Consider the following 19,164-nt stretch of genomic DNA (forward strand, 5'->3'; position numbering starts at 1 on the left):
GTGATAAAGCTCTATAAGATCACCGTTGCACACGGTTCGTCAATTGGAAATTGTTAAGCTGCTCAACAACTTTTCAGAATAAATGAGGAGATTATTACCATCTGAAACGAGACACCACCTAATCATTTACTAAAGAGGGCTTCTCATACAACGCTTAAAGCCAGCTGAGATGATAAATTATCACTTCAGAGAGAAAAAAAGAGCTAATGGAGGGCTAAAAAAGGAAAACTAAAAACAGAAAGCAGAGGTTGTGGTGTGAGAGATCTAAGGCTGGATTTTCCCCCAAGGTTTCTGTGAGTGAATTGGATTCAATATGTAAATTGAAAAAACAATCTGAAAATGATTTTTAGCCAAAAAGGTCATCGACCAGCCTCATAGTGGCATAGTGCACCACTATTCAGAGCGGGGAACCTCCTGCTCTTGGAACCATGAGACCCAGGCCTTCGCAAGAGAGACTCTTAATTAAGCTTCCTTCTCTGTTTCCATGTCACAAAAAACCGTTTTGCCTGAGTTCGGTTTTGAACATGTTTCAAAAATGCTGAGGACCTTTAAGCCTTCGACCCGGACCTGCCAGATGGTCCGTGTAAAAAAGAACCCTTGTCCCACTTTAACTCATCCATGGCCAACAACGGAGTCTTTACGATTGACAATCAAAGTATCTCTACAAAATTTTATACAACTGGGCTTATATTATAGAAGCTACACTACAGGAACAAAGCATCTACCTAAGCAATCAAGAGAGAATACTTGACATATGTCAACAAAAAAAGGGGCTCGGAAAGTAATCATTTGATGGGATCGAATAATCAAATTTTCTGAAAAACAAAAAATGAATTTAGGAAGAAAAACTAGTTCGTCATGGCGTCATGCATTGCGAGCACGGGTACAGAACCATTCCCAGAGGCTGAAGATAATAAAATTATGAATTTAAGGAGTATTGATATCGCCAAAGACTTAGAAACAATGGCAATCGAAGAATAAGAATTGTTCCAGCCTAGGTGCAGAATCAGCATGATTACTCCCACCTGCAGATATGAACACAGAACACTATTTACAGATCCTATGATTTTAACTTACAGGATGGAAATGATCATATCATCTATCCTACCTAGGGGCGGCTAGGACTTGGATGTAGCATCAAAGTGGACACTACTCCCACTGGAGCGTTTAACGATAAATGGATTTCCGGAAGCATCCACATCAATGACAGCACTGTCACCAGGCTTGTAATCGCCTGCAAGAAGTGCTTCACTTAAGCCATCTTCAATTAGACGCGTGATTGCCCTCCTAAGAGGCCGCGCCCCAAAGCTCCGGTCAAAGCCCTGCTGGCAGACGAGGTCCTTGATTGCTTCCGACACCTCCAAGCTGATTCCCATAGATACCAGTCTTCCTTTCACCTCTTTGAGCATTATCTCTACAATCTCTAGCATCTGAAATGAGCTAACAAAAGAAAATCACATCATCTGCATTCCTAAATGCCACATTATACGATAGTCTTACCCCAAATATCAAAAAACAAAAAGGGGTGGGTGGGTGGTGCAACAAATATTTTCTGAATTCTGGGTCCAAAAACAGGGAAACTAGGACATTGATGCTGGTATTTCTAGGTTTTGAAATGAAAGCGTCTATTGACGAAGGAAGTAACGACTCCAAAATAGGCAAGAGCAAGGCCTAATTGCAATTGAATTGGATTATTAATTGTCATAAAGACCCCTATGTTCACATCCCAATCCCCCAGCAGAGGAATATGTGCTTCTAAAAGATCTTTCATATTGCGCCCAATCGTGAAGGTTGTTCTATACATATGACCAGCAACGACAAAAATCAATGTAATAGCTAAATGATGATGTGCAATATCAGACAGCTATTAACTATGTGTTTTATGATTTTCTTCACCCAAGATGTTGAGCACCTAGGGTGACAAACAGAAAACTGTTCTTACGTACAATTAAGAAAAGAGGCAAACCTGAGTCTTCCCAAGGGGCCGGAATACAACAACTTCATCTATCCTGTTGAGTAACTCTGGATGGAAATATGCCTTCAGCTCTTCCATTACCAAAGTTCTCATCCTAGCATATGAACTGGACCCACCGACATCTGCGATCAAGAAGCCAACAGAACCACTTCCACCCCTTGCAATGGCAGTGGACCCGACATTTGATGTCAGGACAATCAATGCATTTTTAAATGATACTCTTCGTCCCTGTTAAATCCATGTATCAGAGAACAAGAATGATATTGTAGATTAAATTGGGTAAGCCTGCAAAGAGAAAATGAGGAAGCTTTCCCTTGACAACATGCGTAAAGACAAACCTGGGAATCAGTCAGGTGCCCATCCTCAAATATTTGAAGGAGGATGTTGAATATATCTGGATGGGCTTTCTCAATTTCATCAAGCAATACAACTGTGAAAGGTTTTCTTCTAATGGCCTCCGTCAGTGTGCCTCCCTCTCCATATCCAACATACCCTGGCGGTGACCCTATCAACTTGCTCACGGTATGTCGCTCCATATATTCACTCATGTCCAGTCTAAGCATAGTTGCTTCCTACAGAAACAACGTTTGTGAAGCATTTACAGAGCAACAAGAATAACTAGTAACTAATCTATCAAAAAATGCAAATAAAAGAAGCATCATTCAGTCTGGAAAGTATTGGTCATAACAAAACTCAACCTTCCCGCATGATTTACCTAAGGTTGCAGATTCATTGGGGTGATTCCAAGAAACTGATATCAGTGAAATTCAGTTGGCAATAAGCTTTATCAAATAGCCTCCCGATAAAACCTACATACCCAGTTTTAGATTCGTAAAGGCTGAACTGAGGGGAATGACTAGATTTCATTAGACATTTATACGGCATCGTAAGTTTGGAAGCCTCCGAGGAGAAATTAGCAGCCCAACAAGCTGAAATTGACAGTCGGTAGTTATACCATATATAATATTTGACCTTCTGTTCTTTTGGGGTTACACTGCAGTGAGAAAATTAGTTACCGAGATTTCTCATATCCCTTTCCAATACTTTCATCACAAAACCCTCTTGATGTATCCAGGGCTGGACACCCCATCTCCCCCCCCCCCCCAAAAAAAAAAAAAAAAAAAAAAAAAAAAAAAGGGGTCCAAGCCCAACTCCGAGGCAAGCTGGCTGAATCCAACCCCTAGATTGAGTTATATTGAAGACCAAAGTCTAGTAGTCTAGTCTATTTTGAAGAGAGTCATAGAGTTGTAAAGCTGTATTTCCTTTTAAGAAGTCCTATTTTAAAGAATTACTGAAATTAGGAAAATTTTGTTTCCTTTTGAGCCCACTTAGTCTTATCTAATTAATATTAGGTAACTTAAGTGTGATCTAGATCCAAGGGCTGAGATTGCTTACTAATTATATTCCTTTGTTAAGTCTAAGTTAAGTTGTGGTGGGGCCCTAGTAGTCAAGGAAACCCAGTAGGAGTCTTAAGTTTTTTGTTTAGGTTATAAATAGCCTTTCTAGTGTAAGTTTTTTTTTTGGGAGTTGATTGAATAAAAAGAGTTTTGAGAAAACAGACAGGTAAGTTGTGGGGATCCTGGGAGGAGAAACCTGCAGCTGGTTTAGTGACTTGTTCTTCAAATCTCAAGACCTTCAATCACCAAGACAGTCATTCTTCAGAAAGCATACTGCAGTTCCTCCATTACACAAGTCACATTCCACCCCTCCCCCTTGGTCACGAAACCCTAGAAGCCCCTTCCCCAGCCCCTAATCCCCTAGTTTGACCTTGGTTACCACCCCAACCCCATCGCAACCCCCTGCAGCCCCCCTTCACCACTATTTCTACAAATCCAGCCCACTTTCCAAGCAACTTTAGGCCTCCTTTTTTCCCTCTGCTTCTGTGCAAGCAGCAGCTTCAATCTCTCATTAAGTCCAGATCTCCAGTCCCTTTTGAAGCCCTTTACCCTTCTCTAGAATCACATCTGCCCTAGGAACACTCCCAAGCCCTCAGTCCATTCCAGCCCTTAAAAACCTAATCTGAAATTTTTCTGCAACTCATCTTCTTCATAGAAAAGTTGCAGAAAATCTGATATTCCAGATTTTTCTAAAACCTATCCACTTCAATCCCAACTTTCCAGATCTGCCTTAACCTTTAAGAAACCCCTTTTAGCAACCTTAAACTACCAAGACAGCAAACCCTAGACCAACTTCTAACCCTAGCTGAAACCCTAAACCTACCAATTGGCTGCTGCAACTTGCATACAAGGTCCTGAAGTGAACCCTAATTCTGGGATTACATCACCTCTGCTCTGATCCCTAGCGAAACCCATGAAAGTAATTTTGAGGAAACCCTATTTTTCTCATTATCAAGTTGGTTCTTATATAGATCTGGATCATTGGTCCTCGACCCTATTGAGAGTTGCAGCTACATTTTTTAATAAGCTCCAACAAGGACCTTAACAAATATTACGTGTCAAAAGCAACCCATTCTATAAGACAAAGAAATCAATAAGGAATACAAGAAACTTCCATTCTACCAAGTTAAAGGTGAAATTTCGAGAACTTTCAATATTCCAGGAGACTCTGAAAATGCCAGAGTGCAGGGATGAAGGAAGAAGGCCAGGAAGACTAACAGGCACAGGTCCAAGCCAAAGAGGGGGACAGGGAGGAGGAACTATGGTATCCATAAAGAAAAACACATAGATTACTTCTTGCTTTTGTGTGTATGGTAGTACTTAATTTTTTGGGCAAAAGTGCGGATGGCAGTACTTACCGACCCAAAATAGCATGCAGCCAAGGCTTTTGCGAGTTCAGTTTTACCGACACCAGTAGGGCCACAGAACAACATAGCAGCAATGGGTCTGTCAGGGTCCTTCAGGCCAACACGGGATCTTTTTATTGCACGAGAGATAGCAACAACGGCATCGTCTTGACCAACGACACGTTTCCTTAGCCGCTCATCAAGACTAAGTAAAAGCATTCGTTCATCCACTGCAATCTGCTGAACTGGAATCCCCGACCAAAGTGATGTAACTGCAGCTATTTCATCCGGTCCCACCACTGCAGGTCTAGAAAGAATCAAAAAGCAAGAAACTGACTTTAAAACTGATCCAGGTCACTCAGAAGTTAAGCTTTCTAGATCCTTAGTCTACAAAACTTAGGAACCCAGAGTCATACTCATCAACATCAAATGTGGGAGGCACAAGGGGTTCTGATATGAGTTTTCCGCTGCCATCAATGACTGAAGCATCTACATTATAATTCATTTTATTCACCAGAACCTGCACCTAAACAAAAACAAATACTAATGAATCTAGCAGATCAAGAAATTAACTATCGCAATCCAGAAGTAAAGCCATTACCATATCATGCATGGCCTGGACAGCTCTTATTTCTTGCCAATAGTCATTCGGTGACTTAGTGAGTATAGAAGTTCGCTGCTCCTTCCTCCTTTTGAAGGCATCCATGCAAGCTCTACTTCCAGCCTCATCAATGAGATCAATAGCTTTATCTGGTAGGTACCTATCTGGTATATATCTAGCTGAGAGATATACAGCAGCATTTATAGCTTCTGTAGTGAACCTGCATTTGTGATGTGACTCATACTTCTCTCGTAGGCCTAACAATATCCTCACTGCATCTTCCTGTGAGATGTAACAAGAAGCCTTCAGTTTACAATCAAGACTGTAAAATGAAACCACTCTCATTAACTGGTTCAGCAGGACAGGCAGCTTGATCTATTGAGCGGCTGCTGAAGTGGCCTACCAACACCACTGGATGGGTAGAAAACCCTCCATTTGACACATGTCAAAGTTAAGGCCTCCCTCCAATGACACAAGCCATCATTCATATGACGCTTCCCTTTTATATCAAAAAAGCTAAAAAGGAGATCCACTTCTTGCTTTGTATACACCAAAGATGTAAGAGAATAAGAAAATGAAAGAATTTCCTTTCACTCATCTCAGGTTAGAGGGGGATATTTCTGCAGATAAATGGAAGTTCTGACAAATAACTGAATTAGGGCAAACCAGGAACTAAAATTAAAGGAAGGGGACTATTTCCCTTACTTGCAAACAAGGTTCAAAATCATGTTTAATCTTGATATCTTGACCCTATACAAAGATGATAATCTCGTCGAAATCTGGTATAAGGTTTGTCAGATTCTGGTGTTATCTTTCACTGGGTTTTCACATTCTGGGCTTGATTCTTCTTGGACAGCCTATTTTAAGGTATATAGACACATCCATGGTTAGTTTGATTTAAAAAAAAACCCACATTGATCTTTTCAATTCACGCATGTGCTTGCATGTATGCAGTCAAGAACAAATGCATTTTCACATATCTAAACATTCTTGCAATATAAATTCACATAAATGTTAAGAAATCATAATTCAATGAAGTAAAACACTGAACCTACATTAAGATATGCAAAATCCATAACTAAACATACACATATGTCAAAGTGTCAAATATCAAATACAACTCAAGTGCAACTATGAAAGTCTAAGAGTCTACATGACAATTTTGATAGGATCACAGGAAATAGAAACCTCAAAAAGTTCCTCAATAGTCTACACCATGAAATGACATGGGCAGCACTTCAAAACATAAAGAAAGTCCTTCATATTTTTCTATAACTTAAATAAAAAAAAATTAAAAAAAAGCCCACTTTTTTAACACCATGAGGCTGTAACTTGGCCAATGGTGTTCAAAATTTAATTATTCCATCACCATAGCATACATTAATCATCTGTTCTTTTACATTTTTTCAGATTTTCACAGAATCACAATGAGAAAAAGCATATAGACATGCCAAAAAAAAATTGCGACATTGTGAAAAATCTTGCAGATCAGCCCATGGTATCCAACATATCTTAATTTCAACATCATTGAACAAGTATTGATCATATGCTTTTTAAAAAATAAATTAGAGAAAAATGGTTTGCCTCAAACTGAAGAAAAACTTCAATCTTGTTGTTAGGAGCTTCAGTCTACTACTTCCACGTGTTTGTCAGTGTTTTTGTCAAGAAAACCCCTTGATTTGAGGTAGAATCTGCTCAAACTCAAAAATTCCCTGCGACAAGGTTTCCTATCGAAAGTCAAATCTAGAGAAAATATTGGTCTCAGATCAGATTTCTATGAGACCTTGTTTTGTCTTTGTCCCCTTTTTTCCGTGTACTTTTACCAATATATCTTGAAGGACTCTCAATATTTCAGTCAACATGTGGTATGAACTTTTTTTTACTCCAGATCACATTTCAGTGGGGTAAAGATTCTTGAAATCTTGAGATTTAAAATCATGCTCACAATCATGAAGGCTATATATCTTTTTTCTCCTCATATTGAACCCCCCAAAAAAAAAACCTACCGATTCCAACCAATTGAACTTACTGAAAAGTCAACATCAAAGCCAACTGGGTTCAAATTTTGTATATGATCCCCATGCCTTTAGATCTACCAAAACAGAAAATAGCAGATCCACTAAACAAGAATATTAATTAAAATTTCTATGAGTAAGATCAAAAAGTACGAAAATAACCAGCTGATATTGCAGACTTCAGCTGAAGGGTTGAAAGTTCACATCCAAAATATGAGCAAGAAAGGAAGTGAGGGATATCAGTCCAATTACAGAAGACTATAGTTACCACAAAACAGAATCCAAAAGACTGAAAAAAGAAAGGAAAATAGGAAGGACAGGAACAGAAAAGAGAACAATATTGGAAAGAAACGGAAGAATTTTAAGAACCTTATAGGGGAGAAAACTGGAGTAAGGAAAAGAAGAATAAAGGCACATGGCCGCAGTTGTACCACAGCACGACTCAGCAGAATCCACTAGTCTTAGTTTTCTAAGCTGTAGAATTGATAGATTACAACACCAAAGCCTTATCCCAACTAACATTATGGATTACAATATCAAAGTCCAAAATAAAGATTCTGAGAGGTCATGAGCTGCCCTATGAGTTAAACAAATACTGAAAGGGTACATTTTTGCCCATGAAAACATTCCTATTGGATTGAAAAATTTGCCAATTCAAAAAAGGGAGAATTAAAGATTCATTATAAAACATTCTATTAAAAAAAATCTAGTTGTTTATACAAATAAGACCTACAAATTCCTTCATGACAAACTAAATCCCAAAAATTCCAACATTTAATCTATTGTTCATTAATTCATTAATTAAATATTAAGTATGTGAACAAACTCTCCTGTCTGGTAGAGGGGGGGAGGGACTTAAAACGAAAATGTTTGCAATATTCCATGCAGCCAATAATACAATAGATACAACGCACACACATACTAACATAATTATAAACCAAGCATTACCTGGCTTGGTTCACTAATCAGCACAGGCTGGAAGCGTCGAGCTAGTGCTTTATCCTTCTCAAAATGCTTCCTGTGTTCATCCAGGGTAGTGGATGCAATACACTGTCAAGGAGTGAAAAGTCACATGCAGAAAACGAATAAGAAAGGACAAACCAACAAAAAGAAAGGTGATGCCCCCACCAAAAAAGGAAAAAAAACTTAACATTCTAAATTAGAAGCTTAATCATATCATATATAAAAAGCAAGAAGGAGCAATATATTGAAAACATTGAAGGAGACTAGAATCACCAGCAACAACAAAAGCACATATAGCACGCTCTCAAATAGCAGGACTGGATAAAATAGTTGCCCCCTCTCATTCCAACCCCAACTTCAAACATTCCAAAACTACTTTTTATTTATTTCTCATGTCTATCAACTGTTCCTCTTACTGGTTATAATGATGTTAAAAACCGTATGCATAATCAAGATGTGGTAAACATCTTTTCTGCATAGTATAACAGATGCAATCCCAAATTTGCAAATATAATGTTGTGAGAGAATCCCTGTCTGCAGCATATACAAGAACCAAGACAAGCCTAGACTATCACCTGTAATTTGCCTCTCCCGAGAGAAGGCTTGAGTAGATTAGCAATGTCTAGGCCAGAACCCCTGCTTCCTCTTCCAACTTTGCCAGACCCGATTATTGTATGAACTTCATCAATAAATAGAATGATGTTACCTGCAAATTTTCACAAAATCATAGACATGGCATAGGTTATTTAAACTAAATTCCTCTTCTTTTTTCTTTTTCTTTTTCTTTTTTTTTGGGGGGGGGGGGGGGGGGATCAACAAATATGATTACCTGATTTTTGTATCTCACTCATTATGGAAGTAACCCGTGCCTCTAGCTCTCCCCTCTCCCTTGCACTTGCAATCAGTAGACCTATATCCAAGGACATTATGTGTTTTGTCTGCAAAAAAAGAGCGGGGTTCAGTGAACTAATTTTACTCAACTATCTTCTTAAACCAATCATATGTCTAGAATAATAGAAATGATTGAAGAGAAAGAAACAAAGGAATATAAATTACTCACGAGGGGGAAGACCCACCGAAAGGAAATTTGGGACATCACAGTTTGCAATACAAATTGCAAGACCCTCTGCAACGGCTGTCTTACCCACCCCTGCTTCACCCAGAAGTATTGGGTTGTTCTTGGTTCTTCGACCAAGGATCTCAACAACTCTCTGGATCTCACCATTGCGACCAATTACAGGATCAAGAAGTCCTTCACTAGCTCGAGCAGTAAGATCCACACAGTAGTGTGCCAGAGTACTTCTCTCTGAGGGGAAGAGTCAACTAGTTTAGCATTCGACAAGATATTGTAATTAATTAACTCAACATTCACTTCAACAAATAGAATAAGAAAATAACCTTTACTTTTTTCAGAAGTACTTGAAATTGATGTTTTTCCAGAAGATTTTCTGTGCATCCTTCTCGCTGCTGAAAATGGTTCTCTACCATCTATGGCAAGTTCCCCCTGAAGTCTAGACACTGCCACAATTGCTAAATGATTGGCATTTGCTCCTAATCTGTAACCGTTATCATCTTATCTCCATAAGTTGAAATAAACGCCTCTCATCAATCATGAACCTTGAAGCATTTACACATTATAACAAATTCACATGTCTGATCTTTTAAAAGGTTGTCATGCTCGGCAAACATGTTAAATACACGTCAGAAAAGAAGATTTTCAATATTTTTAAAATTGACAAGCTGGGTCCCAGATTGTACAAAAGGATGAATAGATTAAAATCTAAAAATCATTAGATATCTGTCAAATGAGTCACATTAGAGACATTCTGAGTAGATCAATGACATAAAGGACCCTGCACTTATCTTGTCAGTCAAATATAGGCTAATAAAAAAGGCCATAAATTTAGGGTCTAAGTGCACCTAAATTGTAAAAATTATGAAATGTCAACACCCTCAATTGATTATTTCTGGCCTCGTTCAAATTTTTATAAACTTCAAAAAGAGAATCTCATTCCAATTAAAATTCAATTCTGGGCAGTATTTGGCCACTGAGTTCACAGTAAATATATAATCAGTTCTTCACTACAATACTCGTCAAGTTGTAGGATCCTCCCACAGGGTAAGTATACAGAAACAGAACGCAAGAGAATCTATTGTGATCAAGTGATCATGGGTTTGAGTCTGGAAACAACATCTCTATGAGCATTCATTATGACCCTCCCCATTATCCCTTTGTGGTGAGAGCATCCAGTTGAATGGGGCCTATAGGAGGGAGAACAGTTTCCCAAAGTGGGATCTGAAATCAATGGCCCAATTAGAAAGTAAACCTAAAAAATAGAAATTTACTAATTTCTGCAGAACTAACCAATGGATGGAAGTCAATTTCTGGTTGATGAAAGGCCAGGAAAGTAGTAGCAAATGAGGTCCAACATGTCTCCATGATCCAAAAGACAGTTTAAGAGATGAGAAGGAAATATTGGTCTAATACATCTCAACTGGCAGAGAACATTTGGAAACTGGTATTGATCTTAAGCCTGATCTTCATCATGCTCAGATCAACAAGAAGTTACCTCAGTTGATAACACTGTTAAAAGAAGAAAACAGTTCTACTTTTACATGTTACCGTTCACATGATAAGTGAGGTGGGCTTTAAATGGACTTCTGAAGTTGTTGTTCCCTTGATGGAAATACTAGCTTCTATTTCTATAATTTTCAGTTTCTACTCCTGGAGTTCCACTCTGATGCAGATCCTCAGATCCACAAGCGACTTGGGCCCCCATAAGGCCCAAGATTAACTCATTATCATTATTTTTATTTCGGTCTCTAATAAATAAAGGCAAGTAGGACATTTATTTAGTTAGCGATATGGTCGGTGGACCACAGTTGTTGCCAGAGGCCAAGGCATAAGAAACAGCCTCCCAACAAGAATTGCTGGGGGTAAGGCTGCATATTGCCCCTCCGAGTCCAGGCAATGCTTGTGCAGAAGCCTTCGACACAGGGGCTCAATGTACCCAACGAGGCCCACAATTTATGGGTCCTGTTTAGGTAGATTCCTTCCAGTTTTTTTATCAGAGAGGCTCCCCATCTTTAGTTTGCAAGGTTATTAAAAGCCCCCACTATCAGTAGGAACTCTTTTTCCTATTTAGTTTTAAGTTGTTTCTTATTTTAATGGCCAAGTTGTAGGAATACAAATAGGACTTCTAAGCCCATCACCAACCCCTGTAACATCCTCCATCATCTTCCACCTTATTAAATTACCATTGAATCTCGATAATCCATCATCTTTCACCTTCATAAATTACCATTGAATCTCCATAATGCAAATGTCGACCTCAAACTGGAAAAACGAGCAGGCGATCAATTGCAACCAGGATCAATACAATAATGAAAAGAAAATATCGTAATTAGACCTTTTTATTTGGTTTTTCTTTAACATAAGAAAGAAAAACATAAAAAGATAAGAAGAACGACAGATACATAGAAGAAAGGGGATTGGGGGATCGGCTATCGCAGCTCTGGGTCACTCATGCAGCAATCTCAGCTGTTGACCATTGATTTAACTCCCTAACTAACGCTACAAGGCCACAAAACAATTTCTCAAAAGTCTAATATTCTAGTCCAATAAAGAGCCAATTTATAACTTGGCTAAAGCATAACAATAAATGGAAACTTTTTTTTAACTGAAAATAGAAACTGACAAACCTAGTAACTAGTAACAATAGAATCTTATGGATAACATAAATTAATCAATTTTAGAAACTACTAGACTTTATAATTCAGCCACATGCATAAATAACTAAAACAAAAACTAAACTGAACTTCTAAATCTCCCAAGAATAAAGTTTTCATGTAATCTGAAATCCTCTATGAGTTATTATGCCAAATAATGGGTTGTGATGACAGTAACGTGGCTTCCTTTTTTCGTCGTTCGAGTAGTTGCTTTTCTTTTCCAAGAGTTTCTTCCATCATTCAAGTAGCTGCCCTAGAAGATCATTAACAGCAGTAAGTTGAATTATCCACAACCTCTTCTACTTCTAATCATCTAATTCTCAAACCCTATGATGCAGGCTGATAAAACCCTACTAATACTTCTCAAAATCAATACAAGAAATGCAAGAATTAACAAGATAGACTCTGGTTTCTATGGTGCCAGTCACCCCCACACCTCACAGTGGTGTCCCTCAGCCTACGGCTGCCCAAGAACTCTCATAAAACATTAGATGCCCTCTCCTCACGCTTCTCCCTCTATTTATTATCTCAACTAACCCTAACTAACCTTCATTCCACCTGGCCTCATCCTAGGGTCCTAACACAGGCCCAGGATAGGGCTGTAATGGAAGAGGAATTAGATAAATAAAAAGAGGAAGAGAAGTATAGGAGTGGAGAAGGGGAAAAGAGTGCTCACACTCACATACCAGAAATACATGCTCTTACAAGCATAACTCAATTTTCATTCTATTCGACCTGTCTCTCTTTTTTTCTTTTTCTGGTTCTCTGATTCTCTTCCCGTTCTTTTGGACTGCTCTACTCTCTTCTTCTCTTTTTCTTGGGTTTCTGCTTCCTTCTCTGCTTCTGCAATTCTTTCTGCTACACTGCATCTCTTCTTTTTTATAACTGAATTCTGGTTCTCTCTGCTACTCGTCTTTTTCTCTCTTTTTTCCTGGTTCTGCTTCACTTTCTCTCGATCTTCTCTGCTCTGGTTAACTTTTCTTCCTTATCTTTCTTTTTTATTGTAAGAGTGTCACTGGTTTGCTAAGGAAATCAAAAGGGACTGGAATGTGGAGACAGTGGATTTTCTTTTTTCTTAATGCTGTATGGCATGGCTAAAAGCAGTGAAGATAGAGAGAGAATAGAGGAAGAAAAAGATTATGGGGGTGGGATCTTTGACTCTGATACCAAATGATACAGCATGGTTTGAGGTCTAGCTAGATCTCGATTTTCTGAGACCTCAAGATGAAACTGCATGTGGAACCCAGAAACTTCTTCATCTTGGTCGAGATCTCAGTCTCGACAGGATTTCCGGTCCAACCAGATCCTTTAACTCGTCTTGATTCGAATCTGCCTACCTTGCTATTTTTAAACTTTTCACCAGAATTTTTCTCCAGAAAAGTGCTTGGATCTCCCCTAGGCTGCATCAACACTCCATTTAACTCATCCAGAACAACTAATCAACAAGGATCTAGTGATTTTGAATCCATTCTTCAAGCAAGGTGAGTGTTCCTCCCAAATTTCATTTTTCTCAAAAACTATGCTCTACATTAGGAGTTTGGATGTGGATTAAACATACATTGCCCAGTCTATGATTTCACGGAGACAATTATTTTTCTGTGATTAATTTTAATTACAGAAAATATTTAGTAAGAAAGTAAACTCAAAATATCATGAAAAATACTTATCCTATGAAAATGTTTGTAACATATGTTAGACTCCATCACAAGGGCTACAAGCCTACAACTGCAGTCAATTTTCCTTTATTTTCTTTTCTTTGTTTCACTTCTTCAGCATATCAGCTCCAAAGTTAAGATTGAGTTGGAACTCATATATACACTTGTTTTTTCACGAATCTAAGGCCACCTTAGAGTTTAGAAGGCCTAAAATAGGCTAAATACTCAACTCCAGCCCAAAGTGAGCCCTAGAACCCACACAAGATGGGCCCTCAAGCACACTCAAGCTGAGATAGGAAAAAATACCAGATCTTGGTTTTTTAGTTGGCAAAGATCTGGGTCGAGACCGAGATGTCAAACCATGGACACAAGCCCAGGATAGGGCTGCAATGGTGGGCAGTAATTGAAGGGGGGAATTAGAAGAATAGCAAGAAGAATAAGAAATTGCACAAGAGAGAAGTAGGAAAGGGGGGGAGAGAGTGCTCACACTCGCACACCAGATACACAGACTCTCATAAACATAGCTCAATTCATTCTATTCAATCTGAAATTTAAATTTAAAGGAAATAAAACACAAATCCTAGTTGAAACCAAAATCTTCAATAGAACTCAAACCAAAGTCTACTCACTCTTACATAGGAATTTTAAAACATCTAAAAGACTATAACTAAAACTGAAATAAAATACTTAATTAAGTCCAACTCTTGTTGGACCAAATCCTATTGAAGCTTTTCTTTTGGGATTGACTAGAACCAACTAAACATGCTTATTGATACAGCATCACCCTACTCCCCTTTTCTCTTTCTATTTTCGTACTCTCCAAAAGACCCAAATTTCAAACTTAGATCTACACTAATTTAACCTTTAAAACTATCACAAACATTAGAAATCATCCCCATACATCATTACCTAAGTTTCCTACAAGTCATGCCCATCTAACCACTATAACACACGTTCAACCATCCCCCGATCAACTACCCCAAAATCTTCAAACCCTAAAACCCTAACTTTTGAATTGAGATCCGGAAAGACTGGCCCCTACTCCCCAGTTAATCCTATTCAATCTAGGGCTACATCACATACCTTTCCTTAAAGTATGAACCCATTACTGTTTATTGGAACTACAATTGCACAGCTTATACCATATTGTCCATACCGAATAGATTATGTATGGTATTGGTATTTGCATAACACACCTGTAGTGTTTCCATATTTTATACAGCATCAATATGGTACAAATGAACCATACTGTACCTATATTGTACTAAATATCAACACAGCTTTCTTCTGAATAAATATGATACAACATGACAACATCTGTGACATACCTGTACTGTTCTGTATGAGGCAAATATATCTGGTACCATATTGAATACCAGTATTATATTGAATTGACGTCCTTACCAAGATTGGTTGCAAAGAGGTTTACTTAAAACACATGGAATTGACTACATGATACCTTTGCACTTTGTGACAAAGCTGAATCTTGTCTAGTTATTCTTTCAAATGCATCAACATGGGCTGGGATCTAAAAATGTTTTTCTCCATTATGAACTGAGAAGGAAGTTTATGTGGATGTTCTCCAAGAACTTAAGTTGACTTCCTCTGAATTCATAAAGAGGTCACTCGCAAAGAGACTGTCATTGTTAAGTCATTGTAAGGACATTAATGCAAGTCCAGCACCAAATTGCCTCTTTTCCTTTGAAATCAACTAAGGTTGATAGGTATTGGGGTAGGGCCTTTGTTTCACATGTTTATGTGGCCATGGGCCTATTTTATGGCCCATATGTTTAATGTCTAGGTCAAGTACAAAAATAGGATATTTATTTAGTTTAAATTAAGATCTCTTAAGGTTGATAAACATTAATTAAAATAGAGCTTACCAAGAACCTAATACACATTAATTAAATAGACCTTAACAGGGACCTGATAAACATTAATTAAAATAGTACTTATTATTAGAGTAAGATTTCAATTTTATGTCCTATTCCAGTATAACTAGGAATGCAACTACAAGGCTATAAACAAGCCCCTACACATGTTCACAAATTGCAACAAGAAGAAGCCTTGTCCCAACTAAATGGAGTCGGCTACATGGATTCTTGCCTTCCAATCAGCTCTATTTAAGGCCATACTAGATATAAGGCCTAAGCTATGCATATCATTTCTCATAACTTCTCTTAAGGTCATCTTAGGTTGGACCCTAGCTCTTCTAATTCTTACAATCTGGATTAAATCACCTCTTCGTACAAGGGCATTTACAGGCCTCCACTGAATGTTACTGTGGTATCTCAAATGACTTTCTCAAATGATATGATGATTTGAGATACCACAGTAACATTCAGTGATAAGCTTTGAGAAAGTCATTTGAGATACCACAGCAACAAAGCTCTAATATGATTGATTCCTTATCTTACTATTCCTAGTTTTGCCACTCATCCAACTTAGCATTCTCATTTCATGATTTCATCTACACTTAGTTTATTTATATGATGCTTCTTAACAGCCCAGCACTCTGCACCATACAACATAGCTGGTCGTACAACGGTCCTATAGAATTTTCCTTTGAGCTTCAAAGGAATATGTCAATCACACAAGTCCCCGCACCATCTCTCCACTTAATCCACCCTGCGCATTTTTATAGATTCATATATTAACAAAATACAGTTTTAAGCTAAGGCTTGTGTTAGCTTTGTTGTTTATTCGAGAATAGTTTTCTCAGCATTGGTAAGGAACCTCCAAGTGCATGAGATTAGGTCTCTCTTGTGAGATCAGTAGAGTGATGCCAACCCAGCACTGAACTGGCCTCTTTTCCTTTAAGATCAACCTAGTGTATAGATATGGGTGTTGGGCCTTTGCTCAATACATTTGTATGGTGATGGGCCAATTCTACGGCCCCAAGAGTCTAACATCTATACTAAGTACGAAAAAAGGTGAATTAATTAGTTTAATTGGTCCAATTATGTAAATCTTCTCCAACTTAAGTTATAAGGGCAGAATGATCTTTCTTATATTCACTTTGAGTTTTTAAGTGACTTAGTTTAAGTCAAGTAGTTTCTATTTTGAGTTAGCTTCTAATTTTGAATAGAAACCACCTTGGAGTCCAAGTTAGATGAAGTCTCTAACATATTATGTATAAGCACAACTGTAGAACCTCCATTTGGTAGAGCACAAATTTGAGTATTGAATAAAAAGGAATCTGGATCCTCTACCTACGTGGAGAGGAATATTTCCAACCCACATGGTTGAATTCTTGAGGAAGATCCTCTTTTTTCAGTAAATTAGGTAAAACGGTGATTAATAGTGATGAAAGCCAGGCATACCTCTTGAGGACCCGACCAGCGCTACCGTCATCGACAGTGAAAAGTCCAATAGCAATGTGTTCCGGGGAAATGAAGTTATAGCCCATACTCCTCGAATACTCCACGGCAGCTTCGAAGACACGCTTTGTGCTAATAGAAAAGGGAATATGGGTGGAAGAAGAAGGGCTAACGGATGAGTCGTTAGACGCAACACCATAATCATCGTCAGTCCAAATGCTGCGAACGGCATCCCGGGCCTTGTCAATCGTGATACCAGATCCAAGGAATCCATCAGGCGAGCGATCCTCTGCGACCAAGCCCAACAGCAGGTGTTGAGTAAACACCATGTCTTTCCCCAGAGCCTTGGCTTCTCTCTGTGAGAATATTACAGCCTTAATTGCCCGTTCCGTGAACCGCTCGAAGACCGCCGATATGGGTGTGGAGAACCTCCGTCGGCCTTTCCGGGAGGTCATGGACCGAGAAATTGGCATACCGACAGGGGAGGAGCAAGTAGTAGCAGAAGAAGAAGAAGAGCGCGGATAATACGAAGAAACAGGGCGAACGGCAAGGAAACTATCACGGCCACCACGACAATCTGATGAAGTCGTGAGTTTCGCAGACAAAACAGAGGCACTCGACCGAGGATGATGAGACGGGATAGAAGAAAGAACCATCTGATAAACTGATAACGGTGAAGAGCAACTCATTTCCTATTTCTTACCCTTTCATGTATAAGAAATACAACAAATTTCAAATGTAAACAGTAACAGCAGAAGAAAAAGATGGTGGAAGAGAGAGAGAAACAGAGAGGCTTCGTGGTAAGTGACCACGAATACAGATTATGAGAGAACAGCCTCGCCGAGAGAGGGAAGGAAAGGTGCCTCTTTTGAATCTCCTCACCACTACCACCCAACGTCAGTTTGACTCGACATTTAGAAAGAGGCACCCCAAAGCTTCCAACGGAAGCAAGAAAGTGCATGATGTAGAAGGGAAGGGAATGAAAGGTTTCGAATCAAAGAAACGCATGGGAATGAAGAGCCGTCAAGCCACCACCCATAAAATATCAACGAATCATTCCTCCCTTGGCAAGAGTCGTTCTAGGTTACCTCTTCATTTGGGTTAGAATGAATTTTATTTTTTTTGTGTGAGGCACAAGTGTCCTCACAAATAAGAGTTGCACAGTTGCACTGCTCCCAATCCTATTTGCCGCCCAATTAACTATTTTTTTAATTTGTTATTTTTGGAAATAAATGCTTTATTTATTTAACTAAAATTCTCGTGGGATCTTGTACATTAAAGAGCCAAATACCAAATTCCAAGTTAAAAAGGGCGGGTGGGGAGAAACGTACATGAACCAATCCTGTGAAAGGGCCGCTGCTTTTGCAAGTTCATCGGCTGCAAAATTTGCTTCACGAGGGATGTATGAGAAGGAACATCGGAAAAGGACGCGCCGAGTCTGCGGATATTGGCTATTAGGTGAGAGACTTTCCAGCTACTATAGGAGGTTGGATTCGCAAGAGAGAGAGAACAAGCGATTGGTTGTCGCTTTCCACTTGGATATGAGAAATCTGGAAGTCAAGAGCGATGCTCAGGCCTCGTCGAATCGCTTGCACCTCAACTATAAGAGAGGCTTGACAGCCCGTGCCTTGGCCAAAAGCAAACACCACCTGATGAGAAAAGTCATATGCAAGTCCACCAATTCCTAAGCGTGTTGAATGATTAAAGGAGGAGCCGTCCACATTAAGTTTGATCTTTCCTGGAGGTGGCGGCTCCCATCTGGTGAGAGGAGACCTTTTGCTAGGGAAATAAAGAGGGGGGGAGGGGCGAACTCGTGGATCGCAAGTTGTAAACGCAGCATGACATCCTGATGCTTTGGGGCTGAAAGAGTGGATAACCGTATTATAATATCCCCAAAGAGCCCAAAGGGCGATAAGGGTGCGGAAGTTTTGTTGTCTGTGAGGGGAAGAGCCAACTGATTGGGCGATAAGGGTTGAAGTCGGATGTAAAAAATTAACTAAGTTAGTAAAGCTAACTAATAGTGATGAAGATTTAAAGGTACAAAAACATGCTCCAACATAGGTTGTCAAGATGTTGATCAAAAGTGGTGCTAAGGTTATTGGCCAAGCTCGACATGGTTTGGGAAGCAGGTGTAGAGCGTCATCCTGATTGCACCATATTTGA

The 19,164-nt window shown here is 39.0% G+C and overlaps 1 protein-coding gene across 4 annotated transcripts; it reads right to left on the reverse strand.

Annotated features, from left to right (window-relative positions):
- Positions 1-116: 116 nt before the first annotated feature.
- On the reverse strand, positions 117-18,187 carry ERD1 (Clp ATPase). Of its 4 annotated transcripts, XM_089147794.1 has the most exons (13): positions 17,005-18,187; positions 9,696-9,853; positions 9,374-9,603; positions 9,127-9,235; positions 8,873-9,003; positions 8,283-8,384; positions 5,320-5,601; positions 5,135-5,244; positions 4,731-5,025; positions 2,314-2,547; positions 1,967-2,203; positions 1,109-1,430; positions 117-1,025 (listed from the first exon to the last, which is right to left on the reverse strand). In XM_089147794.1, the coding sequence occupies exons 1-12, from the start codon at positions 17,688-17,690 to the stop codon at positions 1,119-1,121; spliced, it is 2,886 nt and encodes a 961-aa protein (XP_089003920.1). In that variant the 5' UTR covers positions 17,691-18,187; the 3' UTR covers positions 117-1,025; positions 1,109-1,118. The 4 variants fall into 4 exon arrangements, with proteins under 4 accessions (XP_089003920.1, XP_089003922.1, XP_089003921.1 ...); XM_089147796.1 differs by having other exon boundaries at positions 117-1,430; positions 5,135-5,238; XM_089147795.1 differs by having other exon boundaries at positions 118-1,430; positions 9,702-9,853.
- Positions 18,188-19,164: the final 977 nt, after the last annotated feature.

This window comes from Hakea prostrata, chromosome 3 (genome assembly GCF_041222555.1).
Source record: "Hakea prostrata isolate BN-2017 chromosome 3, UWA_Hpros_2, whole genome shotgun sequence".
NCBI lineage: Eukaryota > Viridiplantae > Streptophyta > Magnoliopsida > Proteales > Proteaceae > Hakea > Hakea prostrata.